The sequence below is a fragment of the Chanodichthys erythropterus genome, chromosome 17 (genome assembly GCF_024489055.1).
Source record: "Chanodichthys erythropterus isolate Z2021 chromosome 17, ASM2448905v1, whole genome shotgun sequence".
Classification (NCBI taxonomy): Eukaryota; Metazoa; Chordata; class Actinopteri; order Cypriniformes; family Xenocyprididae; genus Chanodichthys; species Chanodichthys erythropterus.
Genome location: NC_090237.1, coordinates 4,455,947 through 4,475,910, shown reverse-complemented (window position 1 = coordinate 4,475,910; position 19,964 = coordinate 4,455,947). Strand labels below are relative to the sequence as shown.

The 19,964-nt window shown below is 37.1% G+C and overlaps 1 protein-coding gene across 2 annotated transcripts; it reads right to left on the bottom strand.

Annotated features, from left to right (window-relative positions):
- Positions 1 to 266: 266 nt before the first annotated feature.
- On the bottom strand, positions 267 to 19,964 carry LOC137004327 (NADPH oxidase 4). Of its 2 annotated transcripts, XM_067364567.1 has the most exons (18): positions 19,787 to 19,964; positions 19,549 to 19,644; positions 13,072 to 13,182; positions 12,745 to 12,829; positions 9,570 to 9,667; positions 9,230 to 9,257; positions 8,061 to 8,133; positions 7,681 to 7,761; positions 6,939 to 7,116; positions 6,652 to 6,819; positions 6,299 to 6,361; positions 5,587 to 5,647; positions 4,174 to 4,252; positions 3,070 to 3,189; positions 2,505 to 2,613; positions 1,576 to 1,644; positions 1,313 to 1,413; positions 267 to 1,233 (listed from the first exon to the last, which is right to left on the bottom strand). In XM_067364567.1, the coding sequence occupies exons 1-18, from the start codon at positions 19,841 to 19,843 to the stop codon at positions 1,113 to 1,115; spliced, it is 1,698 nt and encodes a 565-aa protein (XP_067220668.1). In that variant the 5' UTR covers positions 19,844 to 19,964; the 3' UTR covers positions 267 to 1,112. The 2 variants fall into 2 exon arrangements, with proteins under 2 accessions (XP_067220668.1, XP_067220669.1); XM_067364568.1 differs by lacking the exon at positions 19,549 to 19,644.

Here is a 19,964-nt window from a genome sequence, read left to right as displayed (position 1 = left end):
GATGCTGAAAATTCAGCTTTGATCACAGGAATAAATTACATTTTAAAATATAGAAAAGAGTTATTTTATATTGTAATAATTTCACAATATTACTGTTGTTTTTGTATTTCTGATCAAGTAATTGCTGTCCAAAACAAATCCAAACTTTTTAATGGCAATGTACAAACTACATTAGTCAAAATGTGCAGTATAAAACCATAATGCAATGCGCTTCACATGACTTTTCACTTCAAGTGCAATGAATGAACCCGAAGCAATTTCTCCCACAAATTTTAAGATCCTTAGGTTTTTTTGCTTTTAAAACAATTGGATTTAAACAGCGAAAGAATACTTGTAATTTCCGAGATGATTGCAAATGCAACAGTGAGGTCAGATGACTACTTTTTTAAATGCATATCATTGCATTCTATTTCATATGCCAATTAATAAATAGTGGTAATGATAACTAAGGTAATAACTAAGGTCTCGTCCTGATCTCTAGTCATCCAATGATATTTATGGTGCTTGTATCATCACTGTGACACTTATGTACTGTATCTTTATATGTAATACACATACATAATATCATTATCAGTGATTAAATGGATTCTTTGGCAGTGGTATTACAATAACAGTGCAGTTCATTTCACTTTCATGAGCAAAAAGTCTTAATAAAATATGAACAATAATAAAAATGCCAACAAAAACTATAAAAAATACAAAAGAAATAAATACTTAAAATAAACGAGAATGTATACTTTATGGTTTGTGTGTGTAAATGTATAAAATGCACCAAAACATACTACATGTATATAGGCAATAAAACATGAGGGTGAGTAAATGATGTCAGAATGTTCATCTTTGGGTGATCTAGTCCTTTTTAACCCATTTTATATGGGAAGAAGAGTTTTTTTAGGGTCTATCAAGGGTTCATGTAGACAAACTCCACATGCAGAATCACAAATATTCCCTGAATAAGAGCACAACTGTGCAAGTTTTCCCTCGTTACACTGTTTACCGGCTTTCATTGTCCGAGGATTCGTGTTTAGACGAGGATGAATCTACACATGTCCTCATTCCTCAGTGACAGAGTGGCGTTTTTGGCATTAATCCATTGGTCTGTTTGTGATCCCTCAGCTGAAGGACTCTTTGTTGAACTCAAAGGCAGTTCCTGAGTGTGGGTTTGAATTGCACAGGGTGTGTAACGCTTTCGAGATCCCTTTGGGTCCACAGCAGAAAACCCCCACTCTCTTACTGCAGGACAAACACACACATCATCATTTTTCATCATTGCAATCATTAAGAAGGACATTATTTCGTTCATCATACTCACAGCTGATTGGCTCTCCCTATTTCCTGGAAAAGGAGCTTCCACTTTGGCCGACCAATCCGAAGCCTGGAGCTCAGAAAACGGTATCGTTCCTCACCGATGCTCTTCAAAACACACAATGAAAGTAAAACTTGCAAGCAATGCAACTGATATATGCATAAAATAATTCAATACAGCAGAGCTTGCATCTACAAAACTCACCAAAACCGCATAATTTAAGGTAATATTAGCAAATAACTAATGAAAAATGAGATTAAAGTGCACACCTGTAATTCCTGAGTGTTACTGAGGTAGAGCTGGACATTCAGATAGTCTGGACGATTGTCCCGCCACAGCTGCAGACACGGAGAAATACTTGTTAATGAAAGGATATCAACCCTGTGACGCCTGAATGAAATAATAATCAGCGATTTGGTGCAGATGCTGATATTTATATGACCAAAAAGATGAAATTCAGATGCTTGTAAAGTAAATCAATGAGATCTTCATAACATAAAATGCATATAAATATCAGTCACTCTATATCTGCCAATAATGTCTTGGTAAGATGATATTTCTATGCTTAGATTAATGTTTAAAGCTCTGTAGTTTTATATCATATAATCCAATACAATGAAGATTGAGAGATAAATAAACCTTCCATAAAAGCCTGATGATCATATCTGAGACTAATGATTTTTCAAAAAAATGATGCATGGATAATCAAGTTGCTTCAGTCCAGTAAGTGTTCATCTTGAAATATTACTGACAATATACAAATTATTCTTATGTTTACATATAACATTATAACGTTTACATTGACATTTGTATAATTATACTAAAAGACCTTTTACTTGCCAAAAAAAGTCTAAACTCAGACAACAGAAGTCATGTACAGTAGCAGATTGTGTGCAACGGCTATATGTTAATCATTATAGAGGTATTTTGTGTATTAAATATGATACATTAGGCTTTATAGGGTTAAAGAGCATTATTTAATATCAGTGTAACTATGTAGGACTGCTGAAGTTACAGAATATCAGCCCATATTAACATATTCATAACATCAGCCAGTAGGTGGCAGAATAGCCTTCAGTAAGTTGTGTATATTTTGCATATTATTTTGCATATTATTTTGTGTGTGTGTGTGTGTGTGTGTGTGTGTGTGTGTGTGTGTGTGTGTGTGTGTGTGTGTGTGTGTGTGTGTGTGTGTTACCCTCTCATGAAGGCCACACAGTAGATCAGCAAACCAATAGAAGGACTGAAGGTCCCTGCAGACCCAAACGAAATACAGCCTCCTAAGCTTATACTGACACCAGTCATCACTGCAACACACACAAACACATTGTCACACACTTTGCTGTGGATTTACACAATATTAACATTGTACATGCATGTGTTAAAAAGTGTAAACACATGGGAGATGTTTACATGGCTATATTCGGAATGGAATCCTACCATACTAACTAATTTTTATGTATAAATTGCATATAGTCTTACTCTTTTCTGTATGCATAGATACTAGGATCAATCCCACAATGCAATGCATTCCACTTTTCATTGATCATGTATGCACTTGCCAGATGACATACATAGCATTCAAAGTTCACATGTTATCAGTTCACACATTCCCTGGGATTTGAAGCCATGACCTCGACATTGCTTCTGCCATTTGAGCTACAGGAATGCAGTATGCAGTGTGTACTGTGCAGTTTAGCTAGAACACAGCCCAAGTGTTTAAGAATGAACTAAGGTTACATCTAACGTGACTGACCACTCACAAGAGAGCCTGTAGGACACACGCGAACGGCGTGACTCCGATCCCTCCTGCCACGCACAAGCTGACCTCGTAATTAAACACCTCCTCAGACGGACTGCCAAACGGACCATCCACATGGACTCTGAGGAGGGACAAGAAAGAAAGAACCACCAATGAGATGAGAGATGTTGTGTGGCGGCAGAATAATACACTTCCATACTATTGTTATACTATACTGCAGTATGCTATAAGCTACAATTCCATTCCAAACAGAACTTATGGAATCCTAGCATTCTAACTTCTGCATACTTCACTCTGTACCCAGCTAAAGTTCCCATTAAGTTATTAAAACATTATTTCTGAATGTTCAAAACATCCAGTTTTTAAAATGTTTTCCATTCTCTCATTTTGCAAACAAATAGCCACATTTAAAAAATGTTAGAGGAATGTCCAACTAAAACGTTTCAAAAAAGACCAAAAAAAGTTTTGTGTGCTAACATTTTGAGAACATTATGAAAGACTACATAACTTTAACAAATGTTCTGTTTACTGCAACATTTGTTCAGAACTTTGAGAAACAATGTTTTGTGAATTCCATGGAGAGAATCAGCATACTATAGTGAAAACACAGTATAAAAACTGAAAAATTAGAACAAGTATTATACTATTCAAAGCAAACCTTCAATCATCCCACCAGAAAATGCTGCTCACTGCAACAACCACTGAAGCTTTTCCACTGATAAAACCAGATTAGGAAGGAAGCAAACCCACACTTACACACAACAGAAAAAAAAAAAACTAAACACACACACACACAAATAAACACGCATACACAAATACACACAGGATGAGGATGTGCAGTAATTTCCCACTGTACACACACACACACACACACACACACACAACGGCTGCACTACTGCAAAAAAAAAAAAAAAACGTGAGGAAATGATGTAATTCATTCTGATTGGACGGCGAGGCTTGGTAAAGCCTGTCACCTGACACCCCGCCCACACAAAGCTGGAAAACTGCATTTTTCCCAGGAAATTACACGGTCAGAGGGTTGTGACACTGGATCATGACCTTCATTAACGCCACCAACATTTTTCCCACAACGTAGTTGACTTACGTGGGATATCGCCTCTGCTGCATCATGGGAAGGATCTCTGAGATGTTCGACTGTTGAAGCAGAAGCTGAGAAAATCTCGCTAAAAAATAACAAACACAAAAAAATGTAAACAATATATGTACAAAGAAAAAAATGTTGAGTAGATTTTTAGAAAATGTGAGCGGGGTCTTGCTAGTATGTTGCTATGTGGTTGCTAGGGGATTCTACGTGTTTTAGCACGTTGCTATGAAGTTGCCAACGGGTCTGGGTGGTTGTTAGTGTGTTGCTATGCGGTTGTTAGTATGTTGATATGTGGTTTCTATGGTGTTGGTGTTGTAAGTGTTTTTAGCACGTTGCTATGAAGTCGCCAGGGGGTTCTGGGTGGTTGTTAGTGTGTTGCTATGGTGTTGGTGGTAAGTGTTTTAGCACACTGTTATGAAGTTGCCAAGGGGTTCTGGGTAGTTGTTAGTGTGTTGCGATGTGGTTGTTTGTTGCTATGGTGTTGGTGTTGTAAGTGTTTTAACACGTTGCTATGAAGTTGCCAGGGGGTTCTGGGTAGTTGTTAGTGTGTTGCTATGTGGTTGTTTGTTGCTTGGTGTTGGTGTTGTAAGTGTTTTTAGCACGTTGCTATGAAGTTGCAAGGGGGTTCTGGGTGGTTGTTAGTGTGTTGCTATGCGGTTGTTAGTATGTTGCTATGTGGTTTCTATGGTGTTGATGTTCTAATTGTTTTTAGCACGTTGCTATGAAGTCGCCAAGGGGTTCTGGGTGGTTGTTTGTTGTTATGGTGTTGTTGTAAGTGTTTTAGCACACTGTTATGAAGTTGCCAAGGGGTTCTGGGTGGTTGTTAGTGTGTTCCTATATGGTTGCTACGGTGATGGTGTTCTAAGTGTTTTTAGCCTGTTGCTATGAAGTTGCCAAAGGGTTCTGGGTGGTTGTTAGTATCTTGCTATGTGGTTGCTAAGGCATTATAAAGATTATAGTGGTTGTTAAAACGTTGTTGAGTGATTGCTAAAGTGTTCTCAGTTGTTTTGAAGCCATTTCTGTGCAGGCATTTTAGATGGTATTTAGCGCAATGTCATGTGGTTTATAGCATGTTGCTATGTAGTTGCTAGGTCATTGCTAAGCATATAGTTACTGGCTCAAATCTTTTTCTGGTCTCTAGACATGGCAGAGTTAGTTTTATCGCCTGCTAGGCATGTGTGTTTGCACTGGGTATGTGGTATTTCTTTTGTTACAGTGTGTTTTCCCTCCAGGAATCTAGTATCTCTGAAGTATGACATAATGGAAAGAGTCTGGTACAAGACTGAGCCAACAAAAATGTGAGTGCAAGAGTGTGTTTTAATCCCAAAATCACACATTTTGACAGAAACCTTTGAACTAGACTATACAGATCACATGGTCTTTTATTTATTAGCCGTGTGTGTGTGTACTCACAGGTCCAGTCTCCCAGCACTCTGAGATGAATGCCAAATGTTTGATTCTTCCCTGTTGGACACTGAGGATCACAGTCAGACACACACAGAGAGCAGGGATTGTGTGAGGATCAGGTACAGTCATGCATTAAAGGGGACAGACCCCTGGGGGTAGGAAAACTCCAAGCAAAATGTGTGAGCGGGTAAAAAAAAGTTTTAGTAAAAAGGACATGGCAGAGAGTGCAAACTTTGTAATTGTGTATGGGTGGAGAGGTTTATTGCTACATTTTGCATGTTTCAAGAATGGACAAATATGCTTTTTAATGGAAACATTTCCCTTCATCATGGAATGTTTTGTTTCAAAGAGAGAGAGTAAGCTGATACTATAACAATCTTAAAGAGCATTACATCATTGAAGATGCATTCAGCCCTGTTAGGGAAGAATGTTTATGTTCATATGTGCCTTCAGGTCCTGCTGGGAAGTTCCTGCATATGCATTTGGGAATCCTAACTACAATGTAACGTGCATTAAAATGACATTGGACAGAATAATTAATATGCCAACATGCAATTAAAATGTGATTATGAGCAATAACCATTAACCATGTTTCTTTCACTGACACACCCAAATCTGTACCTAAATAAATTCCTTCATTTCCCAATTATGACATTCCATTCATGTGCATTAATTTCACGAATATGATCATGACTTAAGTGCACTCAAATGCACTTACTGTGGTGAGAGTGAAGGGATGGTTTTCAAATGACGACACACTCGGACAGTTCAGCAGGATGTACTAGAGGATACATCACAATACATTAAACCCGAATAACATGAACACAATAAATACAGAAAAAGTGCAATTATTTGATTAAAAAATATATTAATACAATTTAAAATAGCCTTTTTTATTTGCATATATGTTAAAATGTAATGTAAAGAAATCATACTGACCCCAAACCTTTGAACAGCATAGTAAAGACTGAACTCTTTTTATTTAAAAAAAAAAAAGAGCAATTTCTCCTTTAAAAGTTCTAAATTCTTTGTAAACAAATTGTAATGTAACTGTGAGGAGGCGGGGCTCACCTGTCCAGGGCGGGGCTTAAAGCCGCTCTTCAGCATGCGCAGTTCTATGACATCGCAGGGATGGCTAACGACAGAAACGATGGTAACAGGAGCAGCGCTGCTTCTTATGAATCGATACAAGCGCTCGGCACAGTACAGGCAGAGAGGAGCAGAGACCCACAGCCACGTCTAAAACACACACACTCTCTCTCAACAATTGATAATCATTCACATACAGATGAACACAAACACAAAATATAATCAACATGCCCAGACGCAATTATTTACTCTTGATCAGACAGACGGACCTGAGGGAAATGAGGTTGGAAGCGGGCCTCTTCTTGACAAACTGTCTGTGGTCCACCTGAAAACTCCACCCCCTTCTCTCCTGCTGCTCTGTGATTGGTCCATGAGTCTGAACTGAGATTCTTATGCATGCAGCCAGGTGGGTGGGCCTCCACATTTGACTGATACTTTAAAGTGCCTCTATTGGATAGAGAGGCGTCAAGCATAAAGCATACAGGGACAAAACATCCCGATTTGGATAATTCTATTCACTAAAAGTACTTTAGTTCAAAAATGCAATATTCCTCATTTAAATAATAAGGCATATGCAAAATAAAGGGGCGGGGCCTGGTTGAGTTAGTTAGTAGCGTGTTGAAACTTGCGGTTATAGTAAGGGGCGAGACATTTCCCATACACACTCAAAGCAGTTGACCAATCACAACACAGTGGTCTAGCTGACCAATCAGAGCACATTGTGCTTTTCAGAAGGAGGGGCTTCATAGAGACAGGAACTAAACAGAGTGTTACTGACAGACTGGGAAGAGAGGAGCTGCAACAATGGAGAATATGAGGAAAATAATGTGTTTTTTGAACATTTAAGCATAAAAACATATTTTAGTACAGCCCAAAAACAAAACCAAGACTTTGTAAAAGGGCATAATAGGTCCACTTAAATGATTTGCTAATGCACAAGTTCTAATCTTGCATAAATCTTTTCTCAGTCTTGTTTATATGTGTGTAAAGGAAATGCATTAATAAACTCACCCCGCTACATGGACCATCAGAATAATGTAGAAGACGATGAAGAGGTTGTGAGTGTACCAGAATATATCGTAGCTCGAGACTCTAAGAAAAACAAACAATTGCACTCACGTAAGAAGGAGAGCGAGATAAAAGAGTGTGCAGGTCTCTTAGACTGAACGAGGCGCTCTTGAAGTGCCCTAAAGTGAACTAATGCAACTCAATTATAGCAGGACAATAGAGAGGATAAACCCATCGACCCCAGATCAATCAGACGGGAAGAACCCCTCCAGGTAATGGTCTCGGTAATTACAGTCGAGTGTGTGTGTGTGAAGTTGGTCTGGGGAGAGGAGACTAGGGTCAGAGTTAGGTCAGATAACAGTTAAAGGCTTTGAGGATCTCACCTAATAGAGTAAGACGACGCTGTAAACATCAGAAACAACACCAGCACTAACAGGACACCAGTGACTCCAGGAACTGAGAGGAGAGCCGACAATCAATAAAACAAAAATACGATTTTTGTTTAATTGACAAAGCTAAAATAAAATAAGTATTAGAAGAACAATTTAAAACTTAAAAAAAAAAAAAAACATGAAAGAAAATTAGAAATCTTGCCTGACAGAAATGATTAACATTAATTATATAAGAAGTAAAACTGAAACTGAAATAAATTAAAGTATGTGAAAATATAAAAAAGTGACATTCAAAATGTTAAATAAATACAAAGCAATATAAAATGATTGAAATAATATAAAATAGAATATATTAATAATATAATTATTATTTATATACAATTGATTAAATAGTAATAATATTTAAAAAAAATAATAAAATTGCAAAAGCACATTACAAAATTACTAAAAATTAAAACAAAATTATTTGAATAAAATAAAATAATATAAAATAATAATTATTAATATAAAAAATAATTAAATGCTAATAATATTTAAAATATTAATAAAACTGGCAAAAGCACATGGGAAAATTACTAAAAATTAAACAATTATTTGAATAATATAAAATATATTATAATATCAATATAATTATTATTAATATAAAAATGAATTAAATAGTAATAATATTTTTAAAAACTAATAAAATTGGCAAATTAAAATAAAAACTAAAAAATATAAAAAAGTGAAGTTCAAAACTTTGAATAAATAAATACAAACTGAAATTAATATAAAAATTAATTAAATTATATTAAAAACTAATACAATTGATAAAAGCACAAATACAAAAAAAAATAATGAAAATGAAAATTAAATTATATATATATAAAGCTAATTCAAAACTTAATAAAAACTATAATTGCATTTAAATAATATTAAAGTAACACATGGGAGTGTTTATTAAGTTTAGACATTATGTTGTCTGAAATAACCTGAAATATTAATTTAATTCAGTCAGAGAGAAATTTAAACACCTCAGCTGACAATTTCACACCCAAAATAAAAAGAGGCAAAGTTAACAAAGTTAGAAGAATATGTCCACATACTTATAATCTTCCGACAATAAACATCATTATTTCAGTTTCATTAATGTGGAAGTAAAGAAGGGAGATGTGCGGCACCTGTGCTTATGATGAGAACTCTGGGATCCTGAAGAGATAAAAACACGAATGAACATCAAATCAAACTGCAAAAATAACTATATAACTGTCATAAACATCAGATTTAAAAGTGCACTTCGTGAGCATCAAATCATCATATTAGAATGATTTCTGAAGGATCATGTGACACTGAACACTGGAGTAATGATGCTGAAAATTCAGCTTTGATCACAGGAATCAATTACACTTTACTATATATTCAGTTATTTTAAATTGTAATAATATTTACTGTTTTTGCTGCATCACATAAAATCAACCTTGGTGAGGCATTATTTAATGAAAGTGTATTTAGTAACGTTACCTGTCCTCGATACTGAGCGACATTGAGCGCGGGGAAATCCTCTGAATATCTGACAGAGAAACTGACCATGTTCACGAGGTGAGCGCACACATGGACCACTGCACACACAAACACACACATCATCAACTCACACAAACACACTAGCAATGACAGCATGACCATTTGTCTATTCAACGGCTGTCTTTGTGTGTGTGTTTGTTGCATGCGGGTGTGTTGTAGTTGTCATGGTAGCGGGATGCCTCAGAGCTCTGTAATTAGAACAAGACCACAATGCAATGAGACAGGAAATGGGGGGGGGGGGGGGTCTCAGACACAAGATAAAACCAGCTGGGAATCCCTTGGGATATTCCTGTGTTCTCACACACACACAGACACCTGTCGGCCACTGCAACACTAGACAGAGTTATTCAAACTCTCAGACAGCAACATATATATATACATACATACATATATGCATACACACACACACACACACACACACACACACAGGAATGTGTTTTCAGACAGACTAGTGACTCAACCTAAATAATCTGTTTCCCTCCCCCATGAATCTGCTGTGTCTGCATTGCTCTGGAGTCAGTTTGGTCTGTTCATTCAGATCTTGTTCATATCGTACTAAAAATGGTACAATCTTTGGAAAAATGACAAGCTGCATCTGATTGTTTGGCTTTTGAACAACAAATCTAAAGGTTTCCAGGCTGCTACAATGACACGTCTGAGGAGGAAGTCACGGGATTTGATAAAGTTTGAAGGGTCATTGTGTCAAATCTTGTTCTTGAGACACTTTATAGCAAGTACACTAGATATTTCAGAGCATAAAGGTTAGCAAAAAGGCCCACTGTATATTGTCAGTAGAGTATGTGAGTTCCCGCGGCGTTGGTTCCGGAAGTATTCTTTCCATTCATTTCTTCCATAGGGGTTTCAAAAACATTATATTAATTAATTAATTAATTAAATTCATTCATTCATTCATTCATTCATTCATTTATGATTTAATGCCATATCAGCAGCAATGGCTATATTCATGGCAATCAGCAGTCTCACTTCAATACATTGTTTACAATAATTTAACAATTTTGTCTTAAAAACAATCACTATACAAAATCAGGCATATATACCAATAACAACAACATTTCAAAAACATTATAAGGCATGAATCAAGCCAATCAGCTACGAGGAGGAGAATCATAACAAACAAACTTTGATTTGAAGCAAAAAAGTTTTTGAAAATTGGACAAAAACTGGTTTTATAGAGGGAAAGAATTGCGAACAGCATAATCAAGCTAAAAACAATAGAGGAATATAAAACTGTGCATTTAAAAATATTGATTAAAAATATATAAACAATATAAGTTTATTGCAAAATATGCATATATATTAAGTATTTTGAATTTTCAAATACGTCATTTGCAATGCTTCATGGGAGTGGGTCGGGCTAAAGAGATCTTTTTGCATGTTTTGCTTGTTTCGACTCAGATTGGTGGAATTTTGTGTACAGCATCATGGGTAATGTAGTTCTTCACCAGGAATTCTGCTGTTAAATGTGATTATTTTAAATTTAATGCAGGCTTCAACAGACGCAAATACTAATAATTAACAACTTCGTACTCACGGTAAGATTGTCTTTAAAGGTTTATAAGTTACTGTTAAAAATCTTTTTCCTGATGGAGTTTTTACTTCTGGATCCAGACTCTATAGTGTATTAATGTATGAAGCACAGCTCACACAGAAGCCACTTTCAAAAAAAGCAACTTTCTGCTGGTCAACATGGCAAATTGACCAACTTTAACCCCTTACGAAATCTGCGTGAGGAAATGGATTCCTACTGAAACATGTAACAATGTAAACGTAACTGCAACTGAACTGTTCTGTTTTTTCTATTTCAGATTCAAAGTATGTAAAAAAACAAATGTATGTGAAAATATATTCTCTTAAAGGGTTAGTTAACCCAAAAATTTAAATAATGTCATTTATTACTCACCCTCATGCCGTTTCACACCCGTAAGACCTTAGTTCATCTTCAGAACACAAATTAAGATATTTTTGTTGAAATCCGATGGCTTAGTGAGGCCTTCATAGCCAGCAATGACATTTTCTCTCTCAAGATCCATTAATGTACTAAAAACATATTTAAATCAGTTCATGTGAATACAGCGGTTCAATATTAATATTATAAAGTGACGAGAATATTTTGGTGCGCCAAAAAAAACAAAATAACGACTTAATTAGTGATGGCAGATTTCAAAACACTGCTTCAGGAAGCTTCGGATCATAATGAATCAGTGTATCAAATCATGATTCGGATCGCTTGTCAAACAGCCAAACTGCTGAAATCACGTGACTTTGGCGCTCTGAATCGCTGATTCGATACACTGATTCATTATGCTCCGAAGCTTCATGAAGCAGTGTTTTGAAATCGTCCATCACTAAATAAGTCGTTATTTTGTTTTTTTGGCGCACCAAAAATATTCTTGTCGCTTTATAATATTAATATTGAACCACTGTACTCACATGAACTGATTTAAATATGTTTTAGTATGTTTTATGTCATTGCTGGCTATGAGCCATCGGATTTCATCAAAAATATCTTAATTTGTGTTCCGAAGATTAATGAAGGTCTTAAAGGTGTGGAACGACACGAGGGTGAATAATAAATGACAGAATTTTCATTTTTGGCAGAACTAACCCTTTAACCCAGTTTATCGTTCATTGACTACTATTATTATGCCATTCATGGGTTTATGTCCGTCAATCTATTTCCAGCTCAACCAATAGCGTGAGTTTGGGGCGTGGCTACTCTAGCAGGCGGAGCCAGAGGGTGTTTAGTTTTACAAGCCAAAAAGTTGCACCCGGTGCAGATGATGCTCACATTCATGTTCACTATAGAGTGTTTGATTACTCATGACACACAGCAACACAGCTAAAATACTGAAAGCAGCCTACTTATACTTGTTAAGACCTGCCTTCACAAGCACCCGTACATGTAATTCTGCTAGGTACCACTAGTGTCGCAGAAACCTCATCCTTCACCTCATCAGCCTCCTAAATGACATGTACAACAAGCAAAATTTGTCAGTCAGACAGTTTCTTGTCTATGTGGGTGGATTAAGCGATTAAGCTGTAGTGTGGACTGGACTATATGCTGAAACAGCACAAACTATGGTTGATATCTCACCTGAGAAGATGCATATAGTGACTCCACACGCCACATGGAATGTCTTACTCTTATCTAGCAGCCGACGAACACGTCTACTGGTTACCTAAAAAAACAGTCAGGAGTCAAAACAACCCTCATTCAGCTCAGCAGCAAAATGTCTTTTATTCTTAACTTAACTCTCTATGAAATGCATATATATAGATAGATAGATAGATAGATAGATAGATATAGATATATATATATATATATAGACATAGATATAATTTTTAGTTCATGCTGCCTTTAAGAGAGCAAGAGAAAGAGAGAGAGCAACTTTTCTCGAAGTGCACATGATGTCTGTCTCACCCGCTGGGATCCTCGCAGGAAGGTAAGCATTAATCTGCACATGGGCAGCAGCACCAGACTGCAGTTGAAGTTCAGAACGGAGGCCGACGCTCGGCTGATGCACAGACCCAGCTGAAGAAACACACACACAGGGGTCAGAGCCGTGTTCAGGCTTTTTAACGAGCGCAGATATGATGAGAAAGACACTTTCCCTAAAACACAACGGCAGCCATGCATTTTAAAACACATTTATAGTGTGTGAGGAGAATAGTTATTGTTTTGAAAAATAAATAAATGGCATTTGTGTTATAATTGCACAAAAACATTAAAAAATTATGTTATCCTTAAAAAAAAATTATAAATTCAAAATAATTGTTAATAATGTTAACAAAAAAAAATTATAAGATAATATTATAATCTAAAAAATTGTTAGAATATTATGGTTAGGAAATGGTTATTATATTATCTTAAATGTTATTTATGCAAAATAATTATGCATTTTCACAATACTATAATTTTAAGAAATTGCTATAATATTATCTTAAAAATATTATTATTTCAAAATAATTTTCACTAAATTATTAATAAAAATTGTAAGAATATTATGGTTATAATATTATTTTAAGTATTATTAATCCAAAATAATTAATCATTTTCACACAAAAAATATTAATGAGATATTTTAATAAATGGTTATAATAATATTATTAATGCAAAATAATTAATAGTTTTCACAAAAAACATTAATGAGATAATATTACAATTTTATAATATTGTGGATAGAATATTATGGTTATGAAATTATAATATCTTAAATATTATTACTTAAAACTAAAATAATTATGCAAAGAATATTAATAAGATAATATAGTTGTAAAACATTGTTATTATATTATGGCTAGAAATTGTTATAATGTTATCTTCAAAAATATTATTAATTAGGGGCCAAGCACCGAAGGTGCTTAGGCACCTATTGTTATTGTTGGCGTTCCGTACGCTTATTAGGGGCCAAGCACCGAAGGTGCTTAGGCACCTATTGTTATTGTTGGCGTTCCGTACGCTTATTATTATTCTTCCGCTTCTTCTTCCGCTCTTGAAGTCTATGGCAGCCCATAGAACCGCTTGCGGGAAAGTTGTGAAATTTGGCACATTCACAACCATACCATTCATAAATTTGGTATGGTTCATCAGGACAATGCCCTGAAGGAGCCTGAGAAGTTTCGGACCAGCACCACCTTGTGGTCAAACGTTATAACAAAATTGACAAAAATGCTAATAACTTTTGATAATATCTACCGATTGTAATGAAACTGGTCTCAATAGATTCCTTGGGTCATGCTGAGAACATAGATATCAAATTTGCCATATTCAGCTGAACTTCCTGTCCGCCATATTGTTTTTCTTTAAAAACCTACTTTTTCAAACTCCTCCTAGACCTTTGCTCCGATTTTCACCAAAATTGAACCGTATCATCTTCAGACCATGCCGACAAAAAGTTATGGATTTCAAGTTGATAAGTCAAACCGTTTTCGTATACCGGAGCAAAGAATTTGAGAGATGATGCAAAAATTACTCTTGAAGCTGTATCTCTACAATGCTTTGACATATTCAGACCAAACTTGGTACGTGTCATCACAAGCATGACCTGAGGCATCATACAGTGTTTCGGCGCAGCGCCACCTACTGGAGTGGAGATATGAAAAATGGCTATTTTTGCTTATAACTTCTGATGGGTTTGACCAAAATTCATTAATTTGGTATGGGTCATCAGGACAATGCCCTGAAGCAGCCTGAGAAGTTTCGGACCAGCGCCACCTCGTGCTCAAAAGTTATAACAAACTTGACAAAAATGCTTTTTTTAAAAAAAAAACTTTTTTTTCTAATTGCTCACTGCTGCTGTTGGTCTGATGCTCACGGCCATGTTGGCTGGCTTCTTGTGCCGTTTTTGTGCTTGGCCCCGTAATTGCTGCTTGCAGCTATATTTATTATTCTTCTTCTTCTTCTTCCGCTCTTGAAGTCTATGGCAGCCCATAGAACCGCTTGCGGGAAAGTTGTGAAATTTGGCACACAGTCAGAGGACAGTCTGACCTTTGTCCATAGCAAATTTGGAGTCTCTAACTCAATCCCTCTAGCGCCACCAGCTGTCCAAATTTGCACTTATATTTATGTTAATAACTTTTGAACCATAAGGGCTAGAAACACAATTCTTTTTTCCTCTTATTCCTTGCCTCAAGACGAATCGAACGCACCATATGACGTCATTTTCCGTCATGAAAATTTTTCCGCCATTTTGAATTTTCTGAAAAACGTACTTTTTCGAACTCCTCCTAGGCCGTTACTCCAATTTTCACGAAAATTGAACCAGATCATCTTCAGACCATGCCGACAAAATGTTATGGAATTCAAGTTGATTTCTCAAACCGTTTTCGAAAAACACGCAAACGAATTGTACGTAGTGCTTGCGAAAATAGACATAAGGCTGTATCTCCGCAACGCTTTATCGTATTCAGACCAAACTTGGTAACTGTCATCACAAGCATGACCTGAGGCAACATGCAGCGTTTCGGCGCAGCGCCACCTAGTGGTGCGGAGATATGAAAAATGGCTATTTTTACTTATAACTTCTGATGGGTTTGGCCAAAAATCATGAATTTGGTCTCGTTGGATTCGGGGAATCATGCCGAGTCGAATGATATCCAATTTTCCCATATTGGACATTTTGGCCGTCGGCCATTTTAAATTTGGTGCTAAAATGCTGTATTTTACGAACGCATTAGCGTATCGTTATGAAACTCGGTATGGGTCATCAGCACAATGCCCTGAAGGAGCATACCAAGTTTAGGACCAGCGCCACCTTGTGGTCAAAAGTTATAACAAAATTTACAAAAATGCTAATAACTTTTGACTATATTAACCGATTGTAATGAAACTGTTTTCAGTAGATTCCTTGGGTCATGCTGAGAACATAGATATCAAACTTTCCATAGTCAGCTGAACTTCCTGTCCGCCATATTGTTTTTCTTTAAAAACCTACTTTTTCGAACTCCTCCTAGACCGTTGCTCCGATTTTCACCAAAATCAGAACCGTATCATCTTCAGACCATGCTGACAAAAAAGTTATGGATTTCAAGTCGATAAGTCAAACCGTTTTCGTATACCAGAGCAACGAATTTGAGGCATGATGCAAAAATGACTCTTGAAGCTGTATCTCTGCAATGCTTTATCATATTCAGACCAAACTTGGTATGTGTCATCACAAGCATGACCTGAGGCATCATACAATGTTTCAGCACAGCGCCACCTACTGGAGTGGAGATATGAAAAATGGCTGTTTTTGCTTATAACTTCTGATGGGTTTGACCAAAATTCATAAATTTGGTATGGTTCATCAGGACAATGCCCTGAAGGAGCCTGAGAAGTTTCGGACCAGCACCACCTTGTGGTCAAAAGTTATAACAAAATTGACAAAAATGCTAATAACTTTTGATAATATCTACCGATTGTAATGAAACTGGTCTCAATAGATTCCTTGGGTCATGCTGAGAACATAGATATCAAATTTGCCATATTCAGCTGAACTTCCTGTCCGCCATATTGTTTTTCTTTAAAAACCTACTTTTTCAAACTCCTCCTAGACCTTTGCTCCGATTTTCACCAAAATTGAACCGTATCATCTTCAGACCATGCCGACAAAAAGTTATGGATTTCAAGTTGATAAGTCAAACCGTTTTCGTATACCGGAGCAAAGAATTTGAGAGATGATGCAAAAATTACTCTTGAAGCTGTATCTCTACAATGCTTTGACATATTCAGACCAAACTTGGTACGTGTCATCACAAGCATGACCTGAGGCATCATACAGTGTTTCGGCGCAGCGCCACCTACTGGAGTGGAGATATGAAAAATGGCTATTTTTGCTTATAACTTCTGATGGGTTTGACCAAAATTCATTAATTTGGTATGGGTCATCAGGACAATGCCCTGAAGCAGCCTGAGAAGTTTCGGACCAGCGCCACCTCGTGCTCAAAAGTTATAACAAACTTGACAAAAATGCTAATAACTTTTTTTTCTAATTGCTCACTGCTGCTGTTGGTCTGATGCTCACGGCCATGTTGGCTGGCTTCTTGTGCCGTTTTTGTGCTTGGCCCCGTAATTGCTGCTTGCAGCTATATTTATTATTCTTCTTCTTCTTCTTCCGCTCTTGAAGTCTATGGCAGCCCATAGAACCGCTTGCGGGAAAGTTGTGAAATTTGGCACACAGTCAGAGGACAGTCTGACCTTTGTCCATAGCAAATTTGGAGTCTCTAACTCAATCCCTCTAGCGCCACCAGCTGTCCAAATTTGCACTTATATTTATGTTAATAACTTTTGAACCATAAGGGCTAGAAACACAATTCTTCCTCTTATTCCTTGCCTCAAGACGAATCGAGACGCACCATATGACGTCATTTTCCGTCATGAAAATTTTTCCGCCATTTTGAATTTTCTGAAAAACTTACTTTTTCGAACTCCTCCTAGGCCGTTACTCCGATTTTCATGAAAATTGAATCAGATCATCTTCAGACCATGCTGACAAAAGTTATGGAATTCAAGTTGATTCCTCAAACCGTTTTCGAAAAACTAACGAACGAATTGTACGTAGTGCTTGCGAAAACAGAAGTAAGGCTGTATCTCCGCAACGCTTTATTGTATTCAGACCAAACTTGGTACATGTCATCACAAGCATGACCTGAGGTACCATGCAGTGTTTCGGCGCAGCGCCACCTACTGGTGCGGAGATATGAAAAATGGGTATTTTTGCTTATAACTTCTGATGGGTTTGTCCAAAAATCATAAATTTGGTCTCGTTGGATTCGGGGAATCATGCCGAGTCGAATTATATCCAATTTTCCCCAATTCGGCCATTTTGGCCGTCGGCCATTTTGAATTTTGTGCTAAAATGCTGTATTTTACGAACGTATTAACGTATCTTTACAAAACTTGGTATGGGTCATCAGCACAATGCCCTGAAGGAGCCTGAGAAGTTTCGGCACAGCGCCGCCTTGTGGTCAAAAGTTATAACAAAATTTACAAAAATGCTAATAACTTTTGACTGTATTCACCAATTGTAATGAAACTGGTCTCAGTAGATTCCTTGGGTCATGCTGAGAACAAAGATATCAAATTTGCCATAGTCAGCTAAACTTCCTGTCCGCCATATTGTTTTTCTTTAAAAACCTACTTTTTCGAATTCCTCCTAGACCGTTGCTCCGATTTTCACCAAAATTGAACCGTGTCATCGTCAGACCATGCCGACAAAAAGTTATGGATTTCAAGTCGATATGTCAAACCGTTTTCGTATACCAGAGCAAAGAATTTGAGGCATGATGCAAAAACGACTCTTGAAGCTGTATCTCTTCAGTGCTTTGACATATTCAGACCAAACTTGGTATGTGTCTTCACAAGCATGACCTGAGGCAGCATACTCTGTTTCGGCGCAGCGCCACCTACTGGAGTGGAGATATTAAAAATGCCATTTTTGCTTATAACTTCTGATGGGTTTGACCAAAATTCATAAATTTGGTATGGGTCATCAGGACAATGCACTGAAGGAGCCTGAGAAGTTTCGGACCAGCGCCAGCTTGTGGTCAAAAGATATAACAAAATTGACAAAAATGCTAATAACTTTTTTTCTAATTGCTCACTACTGCTGGTCTGATGCTCCCAGCCATGTTGGCTTGCTTCTTGTGCCATTTTTGTGCTTGGCCCCGTAATTGCTGCTTGCAGCTATATTTTAAAATTATAATTTTCACAAAATAAAAAACAGGTCGATAGCAACTTTCTATAAATATTTAAACCCACAATCAAGCGTAAATTTTCTACAGTGTATGTGTCAGTGGTGTTTGATCATTGTTTCCTGTACAGAAGTGAGCGTGCCGTTACACGCCTGTTCAGCTCAATACAGAAACTCAACAACCCTGCTGCATGAGGGATCACACACACACACACACACACACACACACACACACACACACACACACACACAGTGTAAAACTGCTGCAATTGTCCAATTCTGGTCAAAGGTCTCTCTGTCTTAGTTGTGTGTTCCTGTGCAGCATCTTTTCAGGACAATAAACAATAACCTGTGACAACAATTACCCTGATTCACACTGCTGAGCTGTAGACATCCTGTCCATCTCACACCAACACACCGTCACTACATACACACACACATCTCACACTGTAAAATACAAACACACACCTGTCAAACTCCACACAAACAACATAAACACACACCTGTCAGACTCATATCTCAATGGCTACACACAAACACACCTCAAACTCAACAAACACATCTTCAAGTCAAAAACAAAACACTAATCAGCTCTCAAACAAAATTTGTCTCTACAAACACCACCAAAACTTTATCATGCATGTCTACACGCACACAACTGTAACACATCCCAGACTTGAAAACACAAACACACTTCAAACTCGACTCATAAACTCGGTTCTTACCCCCAGCATCTCGTGTAGATAATAATACTGCGCTCCGCTGTAGTACAACACGAATGTTCTCCAGAACAGAAAGACATTCGCTGCAACCCAAACCATCTGACCAAAACAAACACACACAATTAAAGTACAACAGTCCGACTGACAACACCTCTCCTGTTCGGCAAACACAGACATCTCAGTGCACGCGCCTATAAGGATACAAAACAACAGTTGTAGCCTAATAAATGTCTCATCTCACCATGATCAAGTGTTTGGGTCCTTCATTGGCCCTCCAGCTCTTCAGCGCGACGCTCATGATTCTCTCTCTCGCGCGCGCGCGCTCTTTACGCACCGCAACGCAAGTCGTCTAACCGCAAATCGCCGGTAAACATCACCGGTGCAGCTGCTGTCCTCTCCGTTACATGATGGTCATCATG

Bases quoted from the DNA above. Each gene is read 5' to 3' on its own strand.
- LOC137004327 (XM_067364567.1), bottom strand. From the start codon at position 19,843: ATGAGCGTCGCGCTGAAGAGCTGGAGGGCCAATGAAGGACCCAAACAC. The intron at 9,668-12,744 runs GTGAGATATCAA...TTGTGTGTGCAG, and splicing joins CACTATATGCATCTTCTCAG to TGGTCCATGTGTGCGCTCAC. The intron at 1,414-1,575 runs GTGTGCACTTTA...TGTGTTTTGAAG, and splicing joins GTAACACTCAGGAATTACAG to AGCATCGGTGAGGAACGATA.